Genomic DNA, 26,598 nt, shown 5'->3' with positions numbered 1-26,598 from the left:
GAAGTTCAAGCCCTGACCACCACAGAGAATGACATGTACAGGGGAAAGCTTGTAGTGAACTGGTGCTGTGTTGTCTCTCATTCTCTTTCTGTCTCTCATCTTCTATCTAGGGAGAAAAAAAGTCTATCCTGAGGGTGGTATCAGGCAGGCTCAGAGCACTTGTGATAATCATAGCACCAATATAAACAAAATACTTTTCTTCTTCTCTTTTACCCTGTTTTCTGTTAAAGGGAGTAAGTGAGAACACATTTAGCAAGCTGTGTATGCATGTGCGTGCGTGTGTGTGTGTGTGTGTAGTTCTGTGGTTTTGTTAAAAAATGTAAACAAAAAATTTAATTTCAAAGTGGTAGAAACTGATTTTACTGACTGTAAAGGCATATGAGAGTACATAGGTGACTTTTAACTAGAAGCAGGTTTCTGGCCATTCCTTCAGCTGCAGATCTATGTGATAATGCTCCCTGCACTCATGTATAGAAAAGAGTGAAAACTATCAGGACAAGTGAAATAGTTCTCTTGGATGGTGTACTGCTTTGTCATGAGCCTGACCCAGGTTTTCGCCTGAAGGACTCTTTGCTGGTTATGATCTCTTCCATGCCCTGTCTGCCTCTTATCTAAAATGAGCTGGGATGGGAAAAGTCTCCCTTTGAGGAGTTGCTGCTGCACGAGTGAGGAGAGGAGAGAGCCCAAAGTGTCTGTGCACAGACCAATTTTCAAGTCTAAAGAAGACTGTTCATTTACTACTAAATACATACAAGGATAAGACTAAGAGTGGGGAAGAGTTGGGCGGTAGCACAGCGACTTAAGCGCACGTGGTGCAAATCGCAAGGACCAGCTGAAGGATCTAGTTGGAGGCTGAAGGATCTGGTTGGAGCCCCCCCACCTGTGGGGGAGTCGCTTCACAAGCGGTGAAGCAGGTCTGCAGGTGTCTATCTTTCTCTCCCCCTCTCTGTCTTCCCCATCTCTCTCCATTTCTCTCTATCCTATACAACAACGATGACATCAATAATAACTACAACAATAAAACAACAAGGCCAACAAAAGGAATAAATAAATAAAATATTTAAAAAAAAAAAGAATAAGAGTTGGGGGAATATTCTGGTTAAGTTTCTTTACTGTTCGATCCATCAATGCTCCTTTTGGTATATTAACGTTACTAAATGAATCCATTTTGGATGTAGCAGTACTTCAAAATTTTTTTTTATATGTGAAGAGACTTTTTTATTTTAATTTATTTATTTATTAATGAGAAAGATAGGAGGAGAGAGAAAGAACCAGACATCACTCTGGCACATGTGCTGCTGGAGGTCGAACTCAGGACCTCATGCTTGAGAGTCCAAAGCTTTATCACTGCACCACCTCCCAGACCACAGTACTTCAAATTTTATATGCTGTTTTTCAGCTTGAGCACTCCAAGTTTTGCTGGTCCAGTGATGATTTTTCTGAGAATTTAAGCTTGATATTTTTTTGTAAATACTTGTTAGAATTCACCAACGAAATCGATGGCTCGAAAGCTGCACATCTTCCTTCCTTCTTCCCTCCCACCCTCCTCTCCTCCCTTTCTTATTAAATTCAATTTCTTTAGTAGATAAAAGACTATTCAAATTTTGTGTCACATTTTTTTGTCATGAGTGTGTTCTTAACATTTTCTTGTTGTCCTTTAAATATCTGTAGAATAGAAAGTGATACACTTTCATCCGAATATTGACAATTTGTATTCTCTTTTCATTTTATTTAATTTAGACAGACTTCAAACCTTCTGATATTTTCCTCCAAAAATGAGTTTTGATTACATTTTTTCTTTATGATTTGTTCTTTATTTCATTGACTTTAATTCTTGTCTTTGTTTTTTTTCCTAATCCTAACCTATTTTCTAATTTTTTATATAGAAAAGTGCCATTAGCTTTGGACATTTTTTACTCTTAATATAAGCATTTACTTATTTATTTTCCCTGTCCCAATATAAGCATTTAAATCTTCTTCTTTTTTTTTTCTTCTTAAATATACTTCATCAAACTCCCACAAATTCTGGGGTGTTAAATATTCAGTAACCTTCAGGTTAAAATATAATCTAATTTTCCCTATGATTTTTTTTTTAATCCATGGACTATCCATGGATAATTGTGCTTTTTAATTTCCAAATAGTTGGAGTTTTTTTAAGGTACCTAATTGTTATTACTTCTAATTTAATTGTATTGTAATTAGAGCACATAGTCCGTATAATATCAATTCTATTAAATTTATTGACACTTTTTCTGTGGTGAACATATGGTCAATCTTGTTGAATGTGTCTTGTGCACTTGAAAACAATGTGTATTCTACAGATGTTGAGTATAATGTTCTATAGCTATCAATTAAGTCAAGGTGGTTGACAGTGTTGCTCATATGGTCTCTGTCTCTAATTATGAGAACTTAGTTGTCCTATCAGCTAGATTTAGGTCTCCCATTTCTTATTTGTTTCCTTGTTTGTCTTCTTTATTTTTCGTATCTTTTGTTCCTTTTGAATTTTCAAGGGATATTGAAAATTCTATTGTATTGAGAGTTTATTTATCTCTAAATTTTTAATTATGCCTTTATGTTTTGCTAATTTAGCGGTTGCTTTAAGAATTGCCATATAACCTTTTGGCTTCTCGCAATTTAAAGCTAATATCTTACTACTTTATGTAAATGTATAAACTTTGTGATAGGGTAGATAGATCTGTGATAAAGACTTCATGTGTTTATAGTATGACTGTTGAGGGACAGAAGGTAGCTGGAGGGGACCGCCCAGAAAATGAGAGTGGTGATAGGTGTGGCTTGGAAAGGTAGAGGTGGGGCTTGCCTGTTAAAAGGTAGATCTGTGGGCATGGCTCTCACTGTCTAGATCATCACATGAGTATTGGCTCTGTCTCTCTGTCTCTCTCTGTCTCTCTCTCTTTCTCTCTCTCCGCTCCCCCCATGTTCTTAAATGTGAATGTTCTCAGTTTTCCTGAATAAAATTTAAAATTCCTGAAAATCATGCTCTCTCTCTTCTCAGTTCTTTGTTGAGATGATGTGTGATGAACTCTTTAATTGTTGGGGAAAATAGTGTGGGCCCTTTCTTGTTCCCAAAACATAACTACATAGGTGTTAACCTCCACACATTTGAACTAATCATATTTATAATAGTTAAAACAGAAATATGTTTGTGTTTACCAGATATTTACTACTTACTATTTGAATATTTCATTTAAATATCTCATGTAGCATGATTTTCTTTCATTCTGAAGGTGTCATTTAGTTCTACAAACAGTTAATTCTCTTTATTCATATAAAGACACTTTAATTTTTACTTCCTTCTTGAATGTTTTTCCTGAATATAAAATTATATAAAATATTTTATATAGGGATATAAAACAGAGATTGGTAAGTTTATTTTTAATAAGAGTTCAGAAGTCATTCTAGTCGTATCTGTCCCCCTGTAGTGTATTTTGTGGGTTGTTTTGTTTTCTTTGATGCCTTCTTGGTTTACCTTCTGTCTTGGTTTTCAGCTAGGCTATGCTTCTGTGATTTCTTTTATTTGCTTGGAATTTGCTGAGTTTCTTAAATCTGTAGAATCAAGTCTTTCCCAAAATTGAGAAAGTAGTCCTTATTTTCTTTTTTTCCTTTTCCAATAATTTTATTTGGATAATAATGATTAACAAGTCAGTTTTTACATGAGTACAGTTTTGTGCCTCCCCATGATCAGCATCTGCATGCCTCTCTTACCACCAACATAAGTCTTCTGTGGTGCACTGGGTCCCCAGAGCCCTCTCAATCCCCTCTTTTCTCCCTCCCCTGAGTCCTTGGCTTCCCTGCAGCAGATCACACCTAGCCCATGTTGCACTCTGTTTCCCTTCCTTTCCTTCTTCTGTTCCATCTATGACTGAAATCATCTGCATTCTTCCTCCTCTTCTTCCTCAGTCACTTTTTCTTAAACCCTTAACTTTTTACTCCTATCTACGGTACTGTGATTACTACATGTCTGTATATTGTCCCACTATTTGTATGTATGTTTGTTTGTACCATTCAGTGCTTTTTTTTTTAATTAGGGGGATTAATGGTTTACAATACATACACTTGTTGGTACATGTGTAAAATTCCCCAGTTTTCTGTAAAACACTCTGACCCTGCGCCTAGGTCTTCCTCCACCTTTTGAGGCTATATCCACTTCTTTGGATAGTCATTCTGTTTTTCAGAGTAAATTATTTCTACTGCTATATTTTTTTACATCCACTAATTTTTTTTCTATTGTCATATCCATATGAGCTTTTGAGTTCATATGATGTTATTTTATTTTAGAATTGTCATTTTCAGTTTTTGGAATTCCCATTTGATACCTTTGTCTAGATTAACTTTCTCTACTGTGACTTCCTGTTTTCATTTAAAAGAAGTACTTTTCCTTATTTCACTCAGCAGTTAAAGTAACTGCTTTAAAATCCTGAAATGCTAATTCTAACGTCTGAGTTGATTGCATTTTTCTTGAAAATATTTTTCTTAGAAAACTTACCATTTTATATCTATGACCAGTAATTTTGAGTTGTATCTTGGACATAATAAATATTATTTTGTAAATACTCTGAATTCTATCTTATTCCACCAACGAGCGATAGTATTTTTCTTTTAGGAGACCTAAAATTCCTCAGGGAAGACTCAATTGCAAACTCTAGTTCTTGGGCTATAGTTAATATGAAAGTTTAGATTCTGTTGTTTTTGTTTAATACATCATTGATCTACTTGCTGTCAGTCTTACACTTGTATGGTTCAGAGATCAGTCAGGGATTACACACGCTTGAGCTTTCCACACCATCTCTAGACTCTTATTCTGTTTTCTCTCTCCAGAAATATTGTCGTTTTATATTTCAACTGGTAGTATCCATATGCAACTAGTATGTACTGAAGAACTGGAAAGTCATCTATTGCTATTTCTTTCTTCCAAGTGTTGACTATCTTTAGACTCCATTTGCTTGAATTTATAAGCCAGTGCCTTCAGGTCCATTTTATTTTGTTTCTTTGCTTTTGTATTTTGTCCAGATGTTATGGTTGTTCTATGTAAGATTAACCTAGTAAGATCTTATTGTGCCAATCCAAAGTAGAACTGCCATCCCACAATTTATGTGTTGGATAATTCCAAGGAATGTGCATATTGATGTACTCTAAACACATTCTAAACTGTTTTCGGGGGTGCTTTTAACTCATTCTTTATTATTAGTTCCCAGAAGTCCTCAGTTGGAAGCTCTCAACTTCCATGCAACCCACTGTCTAATTCTAACTGCCACCCTCCATTTTCTCCCTGTAGTCTGACTCCCTTTTCACCAGCAACCCATTGTTTTATTCACATGGTGGATTCTATTCCCTCAGCAGTTCAGAAGGCTTCAGGATCGTTTAACTTAGCTCTGGGTGAAACATTGCTAAAGCATTCTCTTCTCTGTGGGATTCCTGAAAGTCTTAGCAACTGAAGCTACAATGTTCTCGTGCCACTGGAAAATACTATAGCATCACATCTCCCCTGTCAACTATTGCCCCTAGTCACCTAGTCACTGAAAGTTGAAGAACAAAAATGTAGTTGCACTTAAATTTTTGGGCATTTCACTGCTTAAGTCTTAAGTGATGTATATATAACATTGCATGACCAGTCTGGATGAGTAGAGTATTATTACTAAGGTCATTGTGTCTTTGTAGGGACCTGGCAACTCCGTATTCCCTGGGGAAGGCTAGAGATCAGAAATCAACATCCATCTTTAAGGGACTTTTTTTTTTGCCCCTGGTGTCTTTGTACTTCTGATTTTTTAAATATAGAACAGAGTGTATAATGCACAGAGCACAGCGACCTAATAGGAGTATAATGTAAATTAAGATATAAGTGGACTGTTCTATAAGTCACTCAGAGGTCAGTTCCAAACATGCATAGAATAGCTTTTACTTATTATTTAAATAGCTTTTGTGATAGTTATGAATGACAAAACCCCATGATTCACAGCCTGCCATAGAAATGAGCCAACTAATGAAATGTGCCATTGATTTCCTTTTTCTGTCTTTTTTGACCCTCTGTTAAATTTAAAGGGGAAAAGAGATACATTAAATTCCAATTCTAATAATAGCCCCCAGTGGGGACTAAGTGGCTAAGACAATGGAAAGAGAGACCTGTCAGCAGTGGGATCTGCTATGAACCTAGATGGGGTGGACTGTATAATGCTTTTTAGTAAAAGGAAATCATGGAAAGAAGTTTCTTCCTTCTGTTCAGTCTCCAAAAAAAAAAAAAAAACAAGTGTCACACCTCCAGAAAACAAGTGTCACATCTCCAGATCATGCCCACTCATAGTAATTAATCTTCACTCCACAGAGAGCACTGTGTAACTTAGACAAAAGACTTCTGAGAATCTCAATTTCTAGTTTTAAGCAAATACATGTCTTCACTCTCTGCCACTGGCTGATAATGGGCATGAGTTGAGCCTTTTTCCTATTAATAAGGCACCATCAGAAAGCCAAGTATTTTATTTATTTTATTTTTGAGAGAGATACAGAGAAAGAAAGACACAGAGAGAAACACCAAAGCACTGCACAGCTCTTGCTTATTGTGGTGCGAGGGATTGAACCTGGGACTTTGGAGCCTCGGGCATGAGAGTCTCTTTGCGTAACCATTATGCTATCTACCCCTGCCTGCTGAGTTACTTCCAAAAAAGGGGGGTTCTTATAATTAATTGTATCAATCATGAATAGATTTATACTCAGCTTCTATCATGTGTTCAGGATAGAAATGTTTACTCAAAAAGAAATCTAATATGGCATTCTGTGCAGATGTAATTTTCACTTGACAGGGTATGCATGCGTTTGGTAGGTGTTTGCTTTTCATTTATCCACTTAGAATGATGTTTCCCCCACCCCAACCTTTAGGAAATGTATTGATCTGTTTAGTGAAATGCAGGGAGAAGGGAAAGGAAAAGACTGTGATTGGTGCTAAGTGTGCTTCTAGAGCAAGGTATTTATCCTACCCACCTTTCTGCTGTCTTCATCAGTACTTCTTTTTTTTTTTAATTTAAATATAATTGGCATGAGGCCTTTATATTAGCTTCATATGTGCAACAGTTATATTTTCTATATTGTAAAACAAATGAAACTGAGACTTTATTAACCTCGGAATTTTACAATTATAAAATAGAAATTGAGATTCTCAGAAGTCCTTCGTCTAAGTTACACAGTTTCAAGTTTAGGGAATTGCATTTAACTTCTTCCATCAGCAATGGGAATAAGATAGAAATGTATGATCTCTTGGTATGAAAATGACATCCTCTTTCCTATCAGGAGGGCAGGAGGGAAAGGTTTGTACTGTGGATATTCATATCCTATCTTGCCAAAGGATAAATAAAGGGCATTCATTCATCAGCTTTCAAGCTGCCACCCTCTTTTCTTTTCCCCTGAAATTGGGAGGAGGGAGGTTCTGATTATTTTTGCCTATTTCTAGCAGAGCTAGGCATAAACAATTAAATTTAGGGCTTCCCTGTGGTCTGTGAATAACAGTGCACAGTGCTAACCATCAGGGCACAAAGGCAGACAACAGAAAAAAATGGCTTTTTTATTTTTTGTTTACCCTTCAGGACACTGTTTACCTTATCACTGAAGGGGAAGTTACAGTCTCATCCTCTCTTGGAAATTGTACTTGTTTTTATTCTCTAGCTTCCGGTCTCAAACTGTCCAGTGATAGAGTGGGCAAGTATCTTGGGAGTAGAGGGTTGATAAAAGGTCCTGCTCTCTCATCCCAGCTCCAACCCCACGTGGGCCTGCATGTCTGCCCCTTGTCAGCCTGTTTGTCTCTGTCTCAAGCTTTTGCTCTGTCTCTCCAGTGCACACCCACTTCCTCATTCTCCCCACATTATCTCATTCCCTTTTCCTTTATTTTCCTGTCAAACCTTTTTTGTTCCTCCCTTTCAACCAGAATGATTTTTCCCCTTTTCTCCCTCTCTCTAAATTTACTTCACAGCAGATTGTCTTGTAGTAAATCACCAAAAACCCAAATAGCACTAAAGCATTCTGATACAACATTAGCATTTGCTTAACAAGCACAAGATAAACATTAAACAAAGAACTGCATTTCTTTATTAGAGGCTGCAAGATACATAATCCATGAGCACAAGAAACATGGGACCCAGTGGATATGCAGATGTGTGTTATTTCATTGGCGCTGGGCGGCCTTGTTAGAAAAGGTTTTCATCTGAAGGCTTGGGGGTGGATGGTTGACTGTCCCTGGTGGGGCTGTAACTAGATACAGAGACTGTTGCGAGCTAGGCTGGGCTCCCTGGTGGACGTGCTGATTGGACAGCCTGCGGAAAACTTGGGAAGCGTCGGGGAGTGAACTCAATCACCTTGGGGATGATAGGGTAGAACCAGATGAAGGCATTTGACTTCTTTTGTAACTCCCACTAAGGACAGATTGCCAGTGCGATCCAGCCTCTATAACTGCAAATCAGGCCCTTTCCCCTATGCCGATTTCATTAGAATGGCCAGCATGGTGCAAAGAGTGGAAAAAAAAAAAAAAAAAGGTTAGACACAGTAATTTTACAGGCAGGCGGGTACAAAAAAAATCTGCATAATTAAGCAGTCAAGGCTGCTAATAGGGGAGTTTATATGCTCTGGGACCAGGCAAGGGCAGCACATATGGATATAGCACTGGATATTAAATCTACGGCATGCAGACTTACTTCAGGGCCCTCAGAGAAAAGGCTAATTATAGAGAGAGGAATTGTGTTTACTGGTCTGTCTTGGGCAAAGATGGTGAAAGAAGTGCAACCAAGTTTTGCAGTTAGACATGAACAGGCTGTTAATAGAGATATCAAAATATGTGCTCGTGGTTGTTTCCTACCTAATCAACACAAAATTATAGATTCTATGGACCCCCCCCCCCCCGACTCCAGATTCCCAACCATAGATAGAGCACTTGGAGTTGATTTTCATGTGTTGAGTATATGCATGGTGTCAAGATGTGTGGGATAGGAGTGTGTTTATCGTTAAATTGCCATAGTTTAATCTCAGCTGAGCTCTTGATCATCAATAAATTTTATCTAGCAGTTTAGCTAGCCCTGTTTAAAAATGTCATTGCTTCTGGGCACGAGCTCAAAGTCAGCACTTAAATATAAATGGAGAATCTAAGTGGAGGTTCCAACAGGCAGGGGTGAGTCTTTAGAGAAAGGGCGTGTTTCTGGAAGGGACTCTGATGGGATGGGCATTAACATTTCATAATGCAGATCAAAAGTGAAGAGAAAACCCAAAGGCCCCTTTGTCACAGGCCCCTAATGACTGCCTCATACATGCACAGAGATGATTCCTTCAGATTATTAAAAAGATATATCTCATATTTGTATGTATGTATGCATATATGTATGCATGTCCTCATTTATTTATTTAATTCCATGCAAAGAATCGTTTCTGAAGAGGACTAAACAGAGGTCCATTTGCCCTGGGCTGGATATGCTAAGGCATGCCTAGATGTTTCAGGGGACCAGAGCCTACTGCAGATTTCCTTTGCAGAAAAGCATTCTGGTCCCTTTGTCCTTTAGGGAAGCTTCCCACAGAAAACTGCAGCCCTTGTCCAACACAGACTTGTGGCTGGGGGCTCAGGCCATTTGTGAGCATGTTAGTCATTCCATTACTTCTCCCCCAACAAGGAGGGCCAGGGAAGAATCCCACAGCCTCCTCTCAAGAAGCATTAAAACCTCAGGCTTATGAAAGTAAACAGCATCTGATCAACCAGATATTGGGTCAGGCTCTCCCGACATCTGTGCTCTCTTAGAGGTTGGAATGCAGTGCTAATGAGAAGATTCAAGCCTGTGCCTGAGAAAGCGAGTTGCAAAGGCTAATGAACAGGCAGGTTAGCCCTTAAAATGAGAGGATCACTGCTGGGAAATTGTGCCGATGCAGTCACATCTACCATGTTGTCCCCTCAGGCTACTGCTAGTTCCCGCTTCTCAGAGTACCTGTTCAGCCATGTTGTGCCCTCAGGGCATTGTCTATATCCCCGTGATATTTGGAGTGCTTTGGTTACTCCTCCCCCCTCCCATTGAGAGTTATTATCCTATCCTGGAGTGCTATGGTTACTCCTCCCCCTTCCCATTCTCGCGAAAGCTACTCCCATAAAAGCCCTTCTTCTTCCGCACCTTGTTCTCTTGCCAGTGCTTCACTCCGAGGTTACTGCATGAGGCGGCCATTTTCGCTACCTCCACATGGCCCAACCTGCCTCTCTAGCACCCAACTCTGAGGTGCCAGCGCAAATAAAGATTTGTGTTTCCTCTTCACTCCGGACCCCCTCTCTCTCTTCTCCGCAGCCTGCGCACAACAACAGATCACACCGGCATACACAGCGCAGTGCACCTCCTTATTCACCAACTGAGCAGGGGTATCCCTTTTACCGAGAATAACCAATCAGATATTTTGTCACTTAGTTTAAGAAGATAAAGGTCGGGTGGTGGCGCACCTGCTTGAGCAAATATGTTAAAATGTGCAAAGACCTGGGTTCAAGCGCCCAGTCACCACCTGCAGGGGGAAAGCTTTGCGAGTAGGGAAGCAGGGCTGCAGGTGTCTCTCTGTTTCCCGCTCTATCTCCGTCTTTCTCTCAATTTCTAGTTTTCTCTATCCTATAAATAAATAAAGATAATAATAATAAGAAGAAAAAGATAAAGGTCTTGCTTGACAGACTAGTGTGAAGTGAGTACTAAGTGTAGATATTTCACACTGACTTTTTGAGTAGTTTTTTATTAGGACTCCTTGTGCTAGTTGAGTTTTTCAAATCAACCTAGTCTTCAGACTATTTTTAAGTTAGTGACTTCTGGTATCTTCTGATGTTTGAGCTTACAGTGATGCAGCAGTTTAAGTAATATATTGGGGGGGGTGGTAGGAGTATGGATCCCGGTTTGAGCCCCCAGCTCCCCACCTGCAGGGGGGATCACTTCACAGGTGGTGAAGCAGGGCTGCAGGTGTCTATCTTTCTGTCCTCCTCTCTGTCTTTCCCTCTTCTCTCAGTTTCTCTCTGTCCTATTCAACAACAGCAATAGCAACAATAATAATCACAACAACAAAGACAGCAAAGTGGGAAAAATTGCCTCCAGGAGCAGTGGATTCACAGTGCAGGCACTGAGCCCAGCGATAACCCTGGAGGCAAAAGTAAATAAATAAATAAATAAATAATAAAATTGTGATTGCCCACAGACTAGTAGGGGCTGTTCAGCACAAGGAGAATGCAGTATATTTGAAAGTCTTCGTTAAGACCACACTTTTTAGCTGATCTGTCTACTTAAGACTTCAAAATATAAACCAAAGGGAGAAAAAAAAAATCCAGGCAGGATTCTGTAAAAACCAGTACCTGGAAAATGGCAGTAAAGTCTGGTCCACATTTCTGATCAACAAAATTAACCAGAAAACTACAGGGAATGAGTAGGTCCTGCCATAAAATGTGTAAATACTATTTTCCAGAAAGATGGAAGTAGAAAAAACAGGACTAAGTGCAATATTTCATGGGGAGGGTCCAAAATTAAAGTTGGGGAAAGTATTACAACTGTTAAAATAGTATACATCTGAAAAGATATCTTAATGATGTTGAGTATGGAAAGAAGAGACTGCCATATTCTCCCAACATCATATATAGACTAATCACTCCGTACAACACAATGACTTTCCAGATTTTTTCTCTGCTCTCTCTCTTGATTTTTTCCTTCCTTCCTCCCTTCCTCCCTTCCTTCCTTCCTTCCTCCCTCCCTCCCTTCCTTCCTCCCTTCCTTCCTTCCTTCCTTCCTTCCTTCCTTCCTTCCTCATTTCCTTCTTATTTCTTTCCTTCCACTCACTCAACAACAATGAAAGAACACTGATACTTTGAGAACAGACCCTGTTAGTTGTTGGGCATGTAAACAAGAATGAATGTGTCTTGTAGTGGAAATAAAATATGTGTTTATGCTATTGGGGAGAATATAGTATGTGGCTTAAAAGATATACAAAGCATGGCAGGCTTTCAAAGAACGAGTAAATTCTGAGGAGAGAAACGATGTGACCAGACATGGTGTAAGGATCAGAAAATAGTGTAACGGTGTTTTCCATTTAATCTATATTACTCTTTCTCATTTCTGAACTAATTTTCTGTATCATCCTGACAGAGACCCTTACCATTACTTAATCTCCACATCTATGTGGATTATGAGAGAGAGAGAGAGAGAGAGAGAGACTGAGAAAAGGACTAAATAAAGAATAACCATTGTAGCTGTAGCAGCCTCTTGAGGAAGAGGATTCCAAAAGTAGATTTAACAGCATTAGCAACTTCTGTGTGTTATTTTAAAGTTTATCATTACCATATGCTGAAATGTCCGAGTTAAGTTTAAAAAGGGGAAGAAAAAAAACAAAAGGTTTCTACTGGACCTGCCCAGATAATGCCATATGTCTAGGACTTTGCTGGTGGTAAGTCACACTACTGACAGCTCTCCCAAACTCTAGAGCAGCTCAAGAGGTGGGTTTGTCCTTGAAGATTACGTTCAACAGCGTTCTATTGAACTGGCTCAGTTTTGCCTCTCAAGATCTACAAATGTCACAACTGGTTTAGGGCAGCCAACACAAGAGACATAGAGAAGAAAGCTACTTATGGAACTATGAATTTTCTCTTTATCCCCTTTTCTTTCCTATTGAAATCCAATAAAGTCCATGCTCTTGTCTGCCATATAATTTCTTCTCTCTCTAGTTTTCTTCTACAGAGATGAAACAATATAGAGGGATATGGTCAACAAATGAACTTAAAGAATAAAAAAAAAAATAATAAAAATGGAAGTATTTCAACAAATGGCCACAAGCACGAGTTGCATGCTTTTTAATAAACAAGAATAACAAATAGTTGATGAAGACTATAGGCAGGTCTTTTGGTAGCTAGACAAGATGATCTCAGTTTGAAGCTCACCTCTCAGACCTAGAAGGAAAGTATTAATGGTCCACCAGATAGATGGTAAACTAAGGAAGACTGAATAATAACAGTGAGGTGGGATCGCTTGTTTCAGACGGAATTAGGCAATCTGCTCACACTGATTGCAGTTAATACCTCTGATAACTTTTATAATCAATGTCTCTTCTATCTACATCAGTCTAAGTCAGTGCAAAGCTTTGGCAGAAGTTTGTTTCTTCCAACTCTGATCATCATCCCTTGGGGAAACAATTGTTGACAGTGGATAAAATGACTGATCATAACACGGAAAGTAGTACATAGTAAGCTTTAATAAACAGAATATGGGAAAAATGACCTCAGTAACTAATAGTGGTCTTCTTGCTATCAGAACTAAAATCCTATTTTAGAATAATAAATTTTTTGTCCTTCACAAATTAAAAGGGGTTTAGTGGCTGACCATTGAATTTCCAAGTATTCATCAAAAATTAATATTTAATCAGTGTGCAAAGAGATTTAATTGCATTTGTGACCTGCTTTCCTACATATTTGGGAGGGTAGAGAGGGAAATGGGGAACACTCAGTAGATGCATTTTACTGCCAGAGTGGAACTTCACAGCCCTACCAGGGGACCTTTTGGTAATGTTTGCAATGTGCAGCTATTGTGATTTAGGAAAGAAAAATGCTACTGCTGGGCTTTATTTTCAACAGATTTTTTAAGACATCAATTAATGCAATCAGATGTAGTACAGGGAAATGTAACTTTTTATTTACATTTCTGGGGGCCAAGGAGGGTTTTTTTTGTTTTTGTTAACTCCAGTCATTTGCACTGTACAGTATATGGTTTTCTTGGTATTTTCCAAATCAACTCAGTGAGTTGTACTTAACAGTCTATGTAAAACTCACCACATGAGGAAAAGAAAACAGCCTTATAACTGGTGCCATTTGTTGGGAAACAAATGATCTTGCCTTGCTTCACAGTTTGAAAACAATGACACTTTGGTTTTTAAAAACAGATTTTGTTAATAAAATGAATCATATTGGCTTTCTAACACATACCAGCAAAATTGAAATATGTTACTTCTTCATGTCAGATTTTGAAATGCCAAGTTCTTAATTTAGTCTTGATTAATTTGAAAATAATAACAAACAAAAAGAAAAAATAACATAATATGTTTGGCCCTAAACCTTAAAAGTATGTGAAAGGGAGTCGGGCGGTAGCGCAGCAGGTTAAGCGCAGGTGCGCAAAATGCAAAAGAATCCCGGTTCGAGCCCCTGGCTCCCCACCTGCAGGGGAGTCCCTTCACAGGTGGTGAAGTAGGTCTGCAGGTATCTGTCTTTCTCTCCCCCTCTCTGTCTTCCCCTCCTTTCTCCATTTCTCTCTGTCCTATCCAACATCGACGACATCAACAACAATAATAACTACAACAGTAAAACAAGTAGGGCAACAAAAGGGAATGAATAAATATTTTTTTAAAAAAGTATGTGAAAGGAAACTACTAAGATATTCAGAAGTATCTGTATTTAAGGTACATTTTTTTCTCATTTTTTTATCATTGTTATAATTTAATGCCTTCACTAAACACGTATTATCCTCACAAATTTTCTGAGTACAGAGACCCAGTAAGCTATGTATCATTAATTATTTAACTATAAGTTTGGCTTCATGTTGGAATTTCATGTTTGTTCGCTCTGTAACCTGCAGCCTAGAGTCAGATTTAAGCCCATTTATAGTCAGTTATTATCCATATTACTTCAAGCTAACCAGTCAGCCTCTTTCTAGGATTTTGCTTCTCTAAACAATCCATGTCATTGAGTAGATTACTGGTAACTGATATACATAGACCCACCCCACAATTTTGAAAAAATAAATAAATGTAATACTAGGGAGTCGGGCGGTAGCGCAGCAGGTTAAGCACACGTGGTGCTAAGTGCAAGGACCTGCCTAAGAATCCTGGTTCAAGCCCCCGGCTCCCCACCTACCAGGGAGTGGCTTCACAAATGGTGAAGCAGATCTGCAGGTGTCTTTCTGTCTCCTACTCTGTCTTTCCCTCCTCTCTTCATTTCTCTCTGTCCTATCCAACAACAACAACAACAATAAAACAACAATGGCAACAAAAGGAAATAAATAAATAAATAAATAAATAAATAAATAAATATTTTTGAAAAATAAATAAATGTAGTACTGTATAAATAGAAGGTTGATTTATATTAATAACCACTCTCGGATCGAGGTAGTGGGAGGATAATATACAGTTTAATGATATTAACAATGGAAAGAATCTCCTTAAGCAGCTTTGAAAAAACAGCTGAGGAAATGACCTGAATCATGTAGATATTTCATTCAACTTCTTTACCTTGAAGCTCAGCTTGGCCTGAGCACAAGCCATGAACTTTTTCAGTAGATGAGGTAATATCTAGACTTAACTGGGTGAGTTAAGGTCACAGTGACTACTTTGACTTAGAATTCCTCTGCTATTAAGACAGAATTTCCAGTTTTAATTGTCTAAAGAGAGGTGCTCAGATTCTAGGTGTTGTATGTTGCTGATGTCATGCTTCTTTCATGTTGTTTCCTTCTGCAAGGTATCTGTGTGTAGGGTAGGTGCCAATAGATAGAGTAAGAAGGATCAGAACTACTTGGTTGAAGGTACCAATCTACTGCTTCATCGTCAATCACGTGTTTACTTATAAGGGTATTGTAATCTTAGCTACATCTAATTCTCTGAGATGCTGTTTTATTTTTAATTCTGGAGCATAATTGCATCAATGTTTGATAATATAACCTCTCCTATTGCATGAAAGAAAAATAATTTTGTTGTGATGCTTTGTTCACTAGATAGTTATTTATATATCTATGTGTGGTCATTGTATTTTGGTTAAAAATATACTAAAAACTTTTATCCCAATTTATTCTTTTCTGCATGCTCATCAAGGAAAATATGTATGTACATACTCTCATGTTAATTTCAGAACTGTCTTTCTATCAATATTCAGAAAACGAGGAATTTTTTCTCATGCAATAGTTGCTATACTATAAAACCATACAAAGTATTTATTTTTTTTTTACATTTTGTCAAATGCAAAAACTCTCATACTAATTTTTGTCATGTAAGAAACCAAACATAGGGCACAAAACCATCTTTTTTGATCACAGAGTATTATTCCATGGCATATATATTCTACAACTACTTTAGCCAGTCATCTGTTGATTGAGACGTAGGCTTATCCCACTCTTTGGATATTGTGGATAATGCAGCTGTGAATATAGGGGGTGCATGTGTCCTTTCAAATTAGAATTAGTGTTTGACTGTCCACTGGATAAAAGCCCCAAGAGTAGATCATAAGATAATTCCATTTTTGTTTGTTTAAAGACTCTCCATATAGTCTTCCAAAGGGCTGTACCAGTTTGCATGTGTTCTTTGGAACAAAATAGATGGAACTGAAGGTGACTATGCTTAATTAAATAAGAGATGAATGACAGTTACCAGATGGTTTCGTTCATATGTGGAATCTAGAGATCTGATATAAATAAACTTGCAAAAAGAAAAAAAAAAGAAGCAAGCAAACCATTTCTTTTTTTTTAATTTCTTTATTGGAGAATTAATGTTTTACATTCAACAGTAAATACAATAGTTTGTACATGCATAATATTTCCCAGTTTTCTTTTTTTTTCCCCTGATGTGCAGACAAAGCAAAATGTGCCTTCTCATCACTTCTCTTTTTTTTTTAATTGTTTTATTTTTTTTTAATTGGGGAATTAATGTTTTACATTCAACAATAGTAAGTACAATAGTTTGTACATGCATAACATTCCCCAGTTTCCCATATAACAATACAACCCCCACTAGGTCCTCTGAATCCTTCCTGGACTTGTATTCTCCCCACCCCAGAGTCTTTTACTTTGGTGCAGTACGCCAGTTCCATTTCAGGTTCTGCTTCTGTTTTCTTCTCTGATCTTCTTTTTCAACTTCTGCCTGAGAAACCATTTCTAAAACTTGTGAGAACTATGGTAGTAATCTTTGGGAAGTTGGAGGATAGGGTACGGAATTTTGGTAGTGGGTGTGATGCGGCACTATACACTGTAATCTTACAAACTTGTAAGGGGGGGCAGGGAAGCAAGGAAGGAAGGAAGGAACCAAACACTGGTACTGTTTTTCTGAAGTCAAAGAGAAGTCAAAAGTCCAGGACATCAAATAGGTCATGTTTTATTGTGTTCTTTTGTTTTTCTTTACTAAAAATGAAGTTGATAAGTAAGCATATATGATTTTCTTTCAGAAAGAACATTAATTTTACAGTTGTGTCACATTTTAGCCAGAATTGTTTCAGACAGCACTGAAATTCTATGCTGATTGCATCATATATCACATAAGGGAAATGCAGAGCTTTTAAATATATAAAATGTTTTAAAGCACAGATATTCCAGTGATTTTTTTTCAATAGATTTCCTTTTCTTTTAGAAAATTGTAGTTTTCTTTATAGTGAGACTGCAGACAGTATTTAAATTTTTTAAATTGTGAATGAACTGCTACAGATTTTAGAAAAACAGTCATGAAGATGGAAAATTAAAAATTTATTGTGCCCAAAGCATCTTTATAATTTGGCTTTATAATCTCAGAAATATTTAATAGCTTTGCAGAAGGTAATATCAGGGATTGCTAGCTGAGAAAGAGCTATTCTTAATTATTATATCACATTCTTCATTTAACAGATAAACTTAACCCATGGCTCTTGTTAGAACCATTTCAGTGTTTTCAGCTTTGAATTTTGACATAAAATTAAGACATAGGAATATCTATTTTTTTACTTTCCTTCTAAACTACATAGAAAGGAAAGTCTTTGCTAGGAAATGAATCTTTTGACTGTCGTTCTTCTTTCTCCTTTCTTCCTTCCTTCTTTCCTTCCTTTTCCCTTCCCTCTCATCATCACTCTATAGATAATCACTTGCTAACTTGCATTGCTCTTGAGTGACAGGAAAAAGGCAGAAGGAAATAGAAATGAGTATGATTCATTGACATGCCAGTAACAGCTTGACTACAGCGTATAGTTTCTAGATATGCTGGTATATCCAGAATGATGCCCAAGGGAAAAAAAGTAGGCTAGAAACATATTGAGATAACCTATTTTCCATACATAAATACGGTTTTACCTTTTTAGTAAGCCACACACTAAGGAATATGCATGCAATCCCAGTTCCTTCCCAAATACTCAATTTAGTATAATATCAGGAAATGATATGGGCACTTAAAGAAGTAGAATTAGCTATAGGTAAAATAGAATTAAGGAATCAGTCTTTGTTTCTGAGTAATTATAATTCTATAAAGGAGAGCTCAAGACCAGTCTCCACAGGGTTTCAGGTAACAGTTTAACCAAATCAGGTCGTTATTGCCATTGATAGGAAGCACCAGTATTCAGCCATGCATATTTTTGCTACGTCATAAATTCTATAATCATGGATGTTTCCTTCAGATTGACAGCTCAGGCCAAAGTGTTTACAGAGAATGATTTTCTTAGCCTCTCTGCAGAATCTGAAAATATGGGGGATTTAACTTTCTATTACCAGATCTTCCCAAGGATGTTTCCTATTAGCTTGGCTTCTGCTTTCCTAAAGAGAAAGGACTACTTTCACAGGGGGCGAAAGAGAATAGGTGTGGCTTAACAAATAGGGGAATGAAGTGGTGAGACTAAAATCAGGCCTTGTCATAAAGCAAAGGAGTTTCCAGTGATACTGAAAAATCGGTTAACTCCTTCCATGTCAATAAGAGATTCAGAAAGATTGTCACTTTTGTTGAATTGACAACTTAGATTGTTGTACTTGAGAGAGAAAAGAGTTGGTTGGTTATTAGCTGAGTGAGGTTTGACTACTTGGGGTCAACTTTTTATTTTTTAATTTTTCTTTATATAAAGGAAGCACTGACAAAAACCGTAGGATAAGAGGGATACCACTCCACACAGTTCCCATCACTAGAACTCCATATCCCATCCCCTCCCCTGATAGCTTTCCTATTCTTTATCCCTCTGGGAGTATGGACCAAGGTCATTATGGGGTGCAGAATGGTGGAAGATCTGGTTTCTGTAATTGCTTCTCCACTGAACATGGGCGTTGGCAGGTACTCCCAGCCTGTCTCTCTCTTTCCCTAGTGAGGCAGGGCTCTGGGGAAGTGGGGCTCCAGGACACATTGGTGGGGTCATCTGCCCAGGGAAGTCCGGATGGCATCATGTTAGCATCTGGAACCTGGTGGCTGAAAAAAGAGTTAAGATATAAAGCCAAACAAATTGTTGACTAATCATGAACCTAAAGGTTGGAATAGTTCAGATGAAGAGTTGGGGGGGGGGTCTCCATTTTATAGATAGTTAGTAGGCCTATTTTAGTTATATTCCAAAGGGCCCATGACTATACAATTTTTTTTTCTTTTTTCCTGAGCCTGACATCTGATATGCAGGTGGATCCAAGTTATTGTCTGGGAAGATGATGTCATGGGTAGAAAAAGGACCAGAAAGCTGCATCAGGGAAGAGTAGCTTCCAAATATGGGAAAGGTGTATAAATATTGTTGGCTGTAAACCCCATCAATTTGATCTGGTCTGGGGCCCATATTCAGCTTAAGAGCCTATGTGACCTCTGCGTCCATGTAGATCTGAGCTCACATTCTGTGGTCATGAGTAGGAATGTTCCAAGCTGCCCCAATTTCAGGACCCATCTTCCTCAGTTGTAGCATAGAGTATGCTGTCCAGCCTCCCTTCAGAGAATGGGACATTCTCTACTGTTGTTGATCCACGTTGAGTGCAAGGTCCTTGGAGGCCCACAAAGGGGTCTGTTGGGTTGTTCCTGACAGAGATGACCGGTAACAATGGAGAGAGGGATTTATTTGAGGTCTAGGCCCATTATGTCTTTGTGGGAATCCCAGGACTCCCCGACTAGGGGAGCCAGCTTTTTAAGATAGAAAGAGAGAGAGAAGGGGAAAGACATCACAGCACTGGAGCCTTCTCTAATTCATTGGGGGCCAGAGTGGAACCTCAGTTAAGCACATGGCAAAATAGGCAAAATCTTATAAGCTAGGAAGTGTTTCCTTCTTTCTTTCCTCCCTCCCACCCATCCTTCCATCTTCCATCCATCCATCCATCCATCCATCCATCCATCCATCCATCCATCCATCCATCCATCCTTCTTTCCATGAGGATTTGGAAGGACAGTGTGACATTGATTGCAGAAACCTGGACATCTGGTATTTGTCATGAGCCACAATGTTTTTCTATGATCTCGTGTATGTCACTTAATGTTCTTAACTTCCGTTTTTCTCATCTTTTAAACAAGCCCATAATAAATTAGTTTATCTCCACAATCACTCTAACCTCTATCTAACATCCCAGTATTGAACCAAATATAGATAGCATTTATCCTATTTTTTTTTTTACCTACACATTTTAGTTCATTGTTTTTAACTTCACACGAAAAATCACAGTGCTCTGGATCTCTGAAAATACTTGAGTCAGCAAACAACATTGTGTGAAGTATTTATTAGGATAATTTTTAATAAAAGGGTATCACCAAGATGTGGTCAGCCAAGACTCCCATGCCTCCACAATCATGTATTCCATCTCACTTTTCAGACTTCTCTGAGCTTTGGGAGCATTATTTGTTTTTTGGAGGGCTCTTAACCACCTTATTGTAATTGTATGCCATCTCCTATTTTCCCTCAAATATAAAAGATACATACACACACACGCACACACACATGCACACGCACACGCACACACACACACGATCTGGGAGAAGAAACTGTACTGAGGTTCATATGCTGTGCTTTTTTTCTCTTAAGTGTGCTTTGCAGGTTTTTTCTTTGCTAATATATTTTGACACCTTATAGTTGTAACCTGATGTTCTCTTTAATTGCTTATTGTTATTAATTATATAGTGGTATTATAGTTGGCTGCTTGTGCCACTTGGCTATAAAGAAATCCATTTATCATATGGCCATTGGAGCTACAGAAAATTGCCAACATTCTATCCAGAGATGAATGTTTTTGAGATAACATCCAGTAAAACTTTGAACATGGGTCAAACCCTGGAGTGTTATCTTTCTCCTACTACCCTTTGCTGTTCCTAGGCTCTGTCTTTTGTCTTCACTATTTGATTTGCTGCCCATTTGATGAAGTCTGTATGTCTTTTCTCAATATTCAGTTTAGTGGTCTATCCAGATAGCACCTTTATTTTCTCCCCAAACCCCTAGTTATAAATTCCCTTTCTTTACATTTCTTTTCTACTGTGTATACCATTATGGTCTTTACAACTTTGTTAAATGCACATCTCATTTTAAATCATTAGTGCTTATTGGACATTGCCTGAAGCCCTGTCTTTCAAAGAAAATGATCAGTTATGCCCTCAAGACTTAACTATAAGCCACCCCCTTACACTATAAATAATCAGGTGTACTTAGATTCCCAAATTAGGAAACTGCCCATAGAGTGAATTAATGGACGAAAGAACTTAGGCAAACATGGGGATATGTGACTGTACGTACCCACCTACTTACAGTTTCTTTAAATCTGGGCTTAATTTAGAATTCATGAACCCACAGCTGCTTGTTCCACAAAACAGCCAGGCCAGAGAGCTCCTCTGCCTTCTGGCGGCATGACATTAAATTCACACTAGTTAAGCCAACTTAAATTGAGCCTCCTTGAACCTTCCTAAATAAAACTAGTGGCCTTAATTACAATCAGGCAATTTAAAGGTTATGGAGCTCTAACTAGTACTGCAGTATATCACTTTAATAATGCACAGAAAATTTCTCTAAGGGATGGCATCATTTGATTAGAAGAATTCAAGTTCACAACACATTTCCAATAAACTGTTTTTAGAAATCTTACTGCATTTTATTGTGCCATTACTTTTTTTTTAATTCTTCAAGGCCAAGTTTCTAAGGTCACATCAATAGAATAATAAAAATGAGAGTCATTTGCAAATAACATGCAATATTGTGGGGGGTTTTTGCATTTGCTGCTACAGATTTTCTTACACCACTCCTTGTGCTTGGCGCTACCTGCGCTTAACCCGCTGCGCTACCACCTGACTCCCTGAATTTTCTTAGCAGTACCATAAAGTGGGAAGAAGCAAGACTAAGGTCCTCAGAAATGTTAAGATTCTGACCTTCACTGTGCCTCGTGCTCTACCCAGCTCCAGAATTGATCCCTAATTCTGAATATCACAGCTGAGGAGAGAAGACATCACCTTTGCAATAAATTATCAATAATGTGAGTTTCCTAATTAGCATTCCTAATTAGCATTACCCACCTAGGTTCCCATGTGCAGCCTTTTGATACTTGAAACACCATGTTTTTTGAGATCCATAACGTTTACAGAAGCTACTGAATCTCTTTCCATTTATTTTATTAGTTGGGTTTGTGTTTGAAGAGGGTCTGCTTTTAAATCATTAGCAGTAACAAGCTATGCCACCTCACAAGAATAAATAGCTTTTCTTTGTTTGGAGACTTTGACCTTTACAAAACTAGTGACTTTATGCAAAGAAGATTATAGACAAAAAGAAGGAGAGAAAGAAAGGAAACAGAAGTCCTTACCCTTGCTGTGATCTCAGCACAGTAACACAGAGACATGCCTGATGAGAGCTTTGTCCTATATTTGCTCGTGTTGCTAGCCACTGCTGTGTGGAATTAATACTGACTGTTGCACCATCTCGGTTCGCAGAGATGTTTTCCCAGTAGACTGAACTTACATTTAGTTTATGCTGCATGAACTATCCTCTTTCGATTTTACCAATTTGTGTTTTTTTTTTCGTACAGTACTCGAAGGTAAATATACCTGTACTTCCACCAGTGCCAGAAGTCCCAGATGTGAGGGCAATAATAGTAGGTATTTAATATCAAATGAGAGAATTGTAAGCAAATAGTGTCGTAATGCATACAGCTAATTTGACCACTAGTTTAGAAAATGGAGTTTGGTAATATAAGAATACATGACTATGTGTAAAAACTATTTAAAACATGAACAATTGTCCCTTCTGTGACTTTGAAATTTTCAGATTAAAAAAAAAAAAAAAACATGTACTGGCATTTTTCCTTTGAAATAAGGGCTGCATTAGGAGTCATCAGCTTCTTCCTAAAACTAAAGGAGCTAATAAGTGAGCTGCTTTTTGTTAATGTTTTCTTTGCCAAAGGATTTTCATCTTATTTCCAAAAATAATGAGGGAAAGCACTGTAAGGGAAATTTGACTAGTCTAAATGTGTCATATGCATAGGATTTAGTGTACAAGGGAATGGAGCAAACTCGAAACTCAATTGATAAATAATAAATATTGTTTTGGTGTTAGTCTCGCATTTTGTTCTGATGAAATTAGACGTAGGACTAGCTAAGTATATATTTCCCATAAATTCAATAAATATTTATGGAGTCTCCACTACAAGCCATATACAGCTGTAGATACTTGACATATATCAATACACACAGCAAAAGCCCTAGCCCTACTGAAAATTTTTGTCTCCTAGCAAGAATTGTTAAATAACCCTGATCTTGATTCTCAGCACTTTCTTGATATGAAGATGGCTTGGGCTGCCACCTACCATTCATAATAAACAAGATAAGAGCTGAAATGTATCACTGAATTGGAAACATGTTATTTCCAATCATATTGTATCTCTAACTTGTTATGCAAATTGAGTGAATTTTTTTATACAGTCTGCATGTTCATAAACTTTCTATCAGTGCAGAAACAGCAGCAACACAGATTTAATTAACAAGTACTTTTTACATTTTTATTGTCTTTATTTATTTATTGTATAGAGACAGCCAGGAATTGAGAGAAAGGGGGAGATAGAGAGGGAGAGAGACAGAGACATCTGCAGCCCTACTTCACCACTCGCAAAGTTTTCCCCCTGTTGGTGGGGAAGGGGGGGGGGGTTGAACACATGTGCTTGTGCATTGTAACATGTGCGCTCAACCAGGTGTGCCACCACCTAGCCCCCAGTTAAAAAGTACTTTTCTAAAGGAAAAGGTGACTTATATATTCAAAGGAATTTGAGTAAAAAGGAAAATTTACTCTGCAAATAAAGTGGATTCTAGTGGAATAAACCAGCATATATTGAAGTCAAAATGTTATGTAATAGGCTGATATCTTTTAAGAATTGCTGGCACTTTGTGTTTTCTCTGAGACTTACACTTTGGAACACTTCCAATGTGGGACCCATGTTTAGATCATGAAGGAAAAGCAGAAAAGGAAGAGAAACTGGAGATGCTAGCATAATGGTAAAATGTCCAAGGTATTTGAGTCTGTATGCATATCCTTCATTCCCTACCTATTCCTACATCACTACTCAGTTCTTTCTTCAGGAGGAAAGCCAACTGGTTGGTGTGTCCATGGGTCTGTTGTTTGGACAGTATTCCAGTGTTTCCCCCTACGTGAAAATATCCTAATACATACAACAGAGAGTAATAGCCAAGGAATTTGACTATATTCTATCTCAGTACATCTAAAATCTCACTCCCTGACTCTTCTACTCCCACCCACCTAGACCTCCTGCTAGTTTCCAAGCTGCTGATGTTTATGGGGCTCCAGGCAGCCCCTAGGCTCTTTAAAATCTGCTGGGTACAACGCAGCCCACCCCTATTGAATTATTTCCTGTTCCAGCCCTGCTGATAAATAGACATTCTAGGCAGAAAGTAACAGTGTTAACATTAGTGACTGCTAATAAAGTCCGAAGACTTTGACCAAAAACAGGTAGTAACTACGTTAAATGTAGACTTATGTCTAGTTAGTCTCCTTGAAATACTATTTTGGTTGAGATAGACACAGGGATATGTATCACTTTACCCTCCTTCAAATACCTAGAGTTATAGGTATGTTGCATGTGAATAGTCAGAAGTTAAGGTTTCTGCTTCTCTTTCTCTTCTCAATGCCTTTTATCTGTTATTGTCAATCTTGGGCTTTTGTTTCACGACCCTCTCTTGTGTGGCATAGAAAAACTGGTTGTGTTTAGGCAACAGTCATTTTTTGTGTTGAATTATTTAAAAGAATTGGGCAAAGTTTTTCAACGAGTATGAAGAAAAGGCTCACATAATACCCAGTACCCCCAAATGCTGCCTTACTTTGGGGGTTTAAAGACTAATCTACTGGCAGATTTGGAGACCCCAGTTATATTCCCCATTGTCAAATTGGCACCTCTTTGTGTTTACATTATGGCTGTGAAATATGTGCAATGCATAGAACAACAAATTATAGTAGCCCAAGTGCTGTGGGCCTAGAAAGATGTGATGCCTGTGTGCATGGGAAATTACAGTACAGTCTGCCTATTTTTCTAGTCCTGGTTTCTCGGCTGAGCCAGTGTAGCCGAGGGGTGAGTTTTGTCACATATGGTTTTTCTTTGTTACTCCTCAGACCCCTGGTTTATAAATGTGTGCTTGGAAATTAACTCAGGGAAGAGAAGAAACAAAGTAAAGATTTGGGGGTTGGGAATTGGTTGAAGGCATAGTTCTCTTGGATTTAAAAATATGTATGAAAGGATCCAGGGGTACACACATTTGAACTGGAAAAAAAATCACAACTGCAGGGCATTTGATTCCTCTACTTGGGCTTTGAGGGCAGAGTTTACTCCCACTCAGATCAGAGCTTTTGTCTATGGCCCCTGCCACATGGTGATGCACCAGGAGGGGTTTAGATCTTTGGTGGTTAGCCTATAGATTTATGCAGTGAGAGAGGCTCGAGAACCCTTCTGACCAGTCTCTAGGGTAAATGGGAGAAGGAGTTCTACTTATAAACTGTTCCAAATTGGTCCTCAGTAATGGTTGCAGTGTTGATCAGACAATGTAAGAGGGCCTCTAGTGATTCCTGGGATAACAGCTGCTTGTAAGTTAATCACTGAACATTTACTTGTAGCTGCTCTAGATTTTTGTTTTCATTGAAGGGAAGGAGTATAAACCTGGGACACAGTCCGGAGGCTGCTTGAAGGGTTTCTCTGATTTAAAGCTTATACTGAAATGTCAGTGCTTTGTGTTAAGCTAACTATTGCCACATTGGAGCTTATAACTTGAGTCGTGCTTGAACATCCAAATGGTAATTATTGGTTTTTCTATTATTAAACCAACTGGTCACCAGTTGAGTTGGTCTGGGTTTTTCTAAATCAAAAAGATGAAAAATTCTCTCTCTTTAAACCAAAGAGAAATTGACAAGTACCAGATGAACTCACTTCTAGGTGTAACTAAAGAAAAAATTACAGAAAAGGAGAATACAAGGATACTTGAACTGAGTGGAGTGTATTGCAGTGAGGCAGAAGACTCTGGGGAAGGAGTTGGAATGAAGGGGGCCAGGGGGCTTTGGGGCCCTGGTTCATGATGGTGGAAAAAGACTTACATTGGGAATGAGAGTTTCTTCACACACCTGCCAAAGAGAGATGACAGATTGTGTCCATGTGTCAACAACTGACTGTAAACCATTAACTTCCCAGTAAAATGATTTAAAAAAAAAATCCTTCTCTTCTGAACTGAACTGACTTTAGACAAATTTCCACACTCTAATGTTTCATGAATGATTAGCATGTTCCCTACTAAGCAGTGAGGTTGTATTGTAATTATGTATTTGACTCTGTTCTTAGAAACATTTGATGTTGGAGTAAATATTTACATTAGCATCAGTCTCTTCTGCGTAGACTTGATTCCTGTTTACATTTATATTCACACTTAAATGAAGATTAGCAGTGGAAA

The 26,598-nt window shown here is 38.1% G+C and overlaps 1 protein-coding gene across 7 annotated transcripts in view; it reads left to right on the top strand.

Moving 5' to 3' along the window:
- The window catches only part of ZNF521 (zinc finger protein 521), a 317,779-nt gene that overhangs the window by 253,478 nt on the left and 37,703 nt on the right, over window positions 1-26,598 (top strand). For 3 of the 7 annotated variants that reach the window (XM_060173632.1, XM_060173629.1, XM_060173628.1), the window contains one exon: window positions 22,689-22,754. The exons of the other annotated variants lie outside the window; for them this stretch is intronic. In XM_060173632.1, the coding sequence (XP_060029615.1) occupies window positions 22,689-22,754 (66 nt within the window). The remainder of the gene's footprint in view (window positions 1-22,688; window positions 22,755-26,598) is intronic. 7 annotated transcript variants of the gene reach the window in all.

The sequence above is a fragment of the Erinaceus europaeus genome, chromosome 15, assembly GCF_950295315.1.
Source record: "Erinaceus europaeus chromosome 15, mEriEur2.1, whole genome shotgun sequence".
NCBI classification, from domain to species: domain Eukaryota; kingdom Metazoa; phylum Chordata; class Mammalia; order Eulipotyphla; family Erinaceidae; genus Erinaceus; species Erinaceus europaeus.
This window is presented reverse-complemented; position numbering and strand designations above follow the sequence as displayed.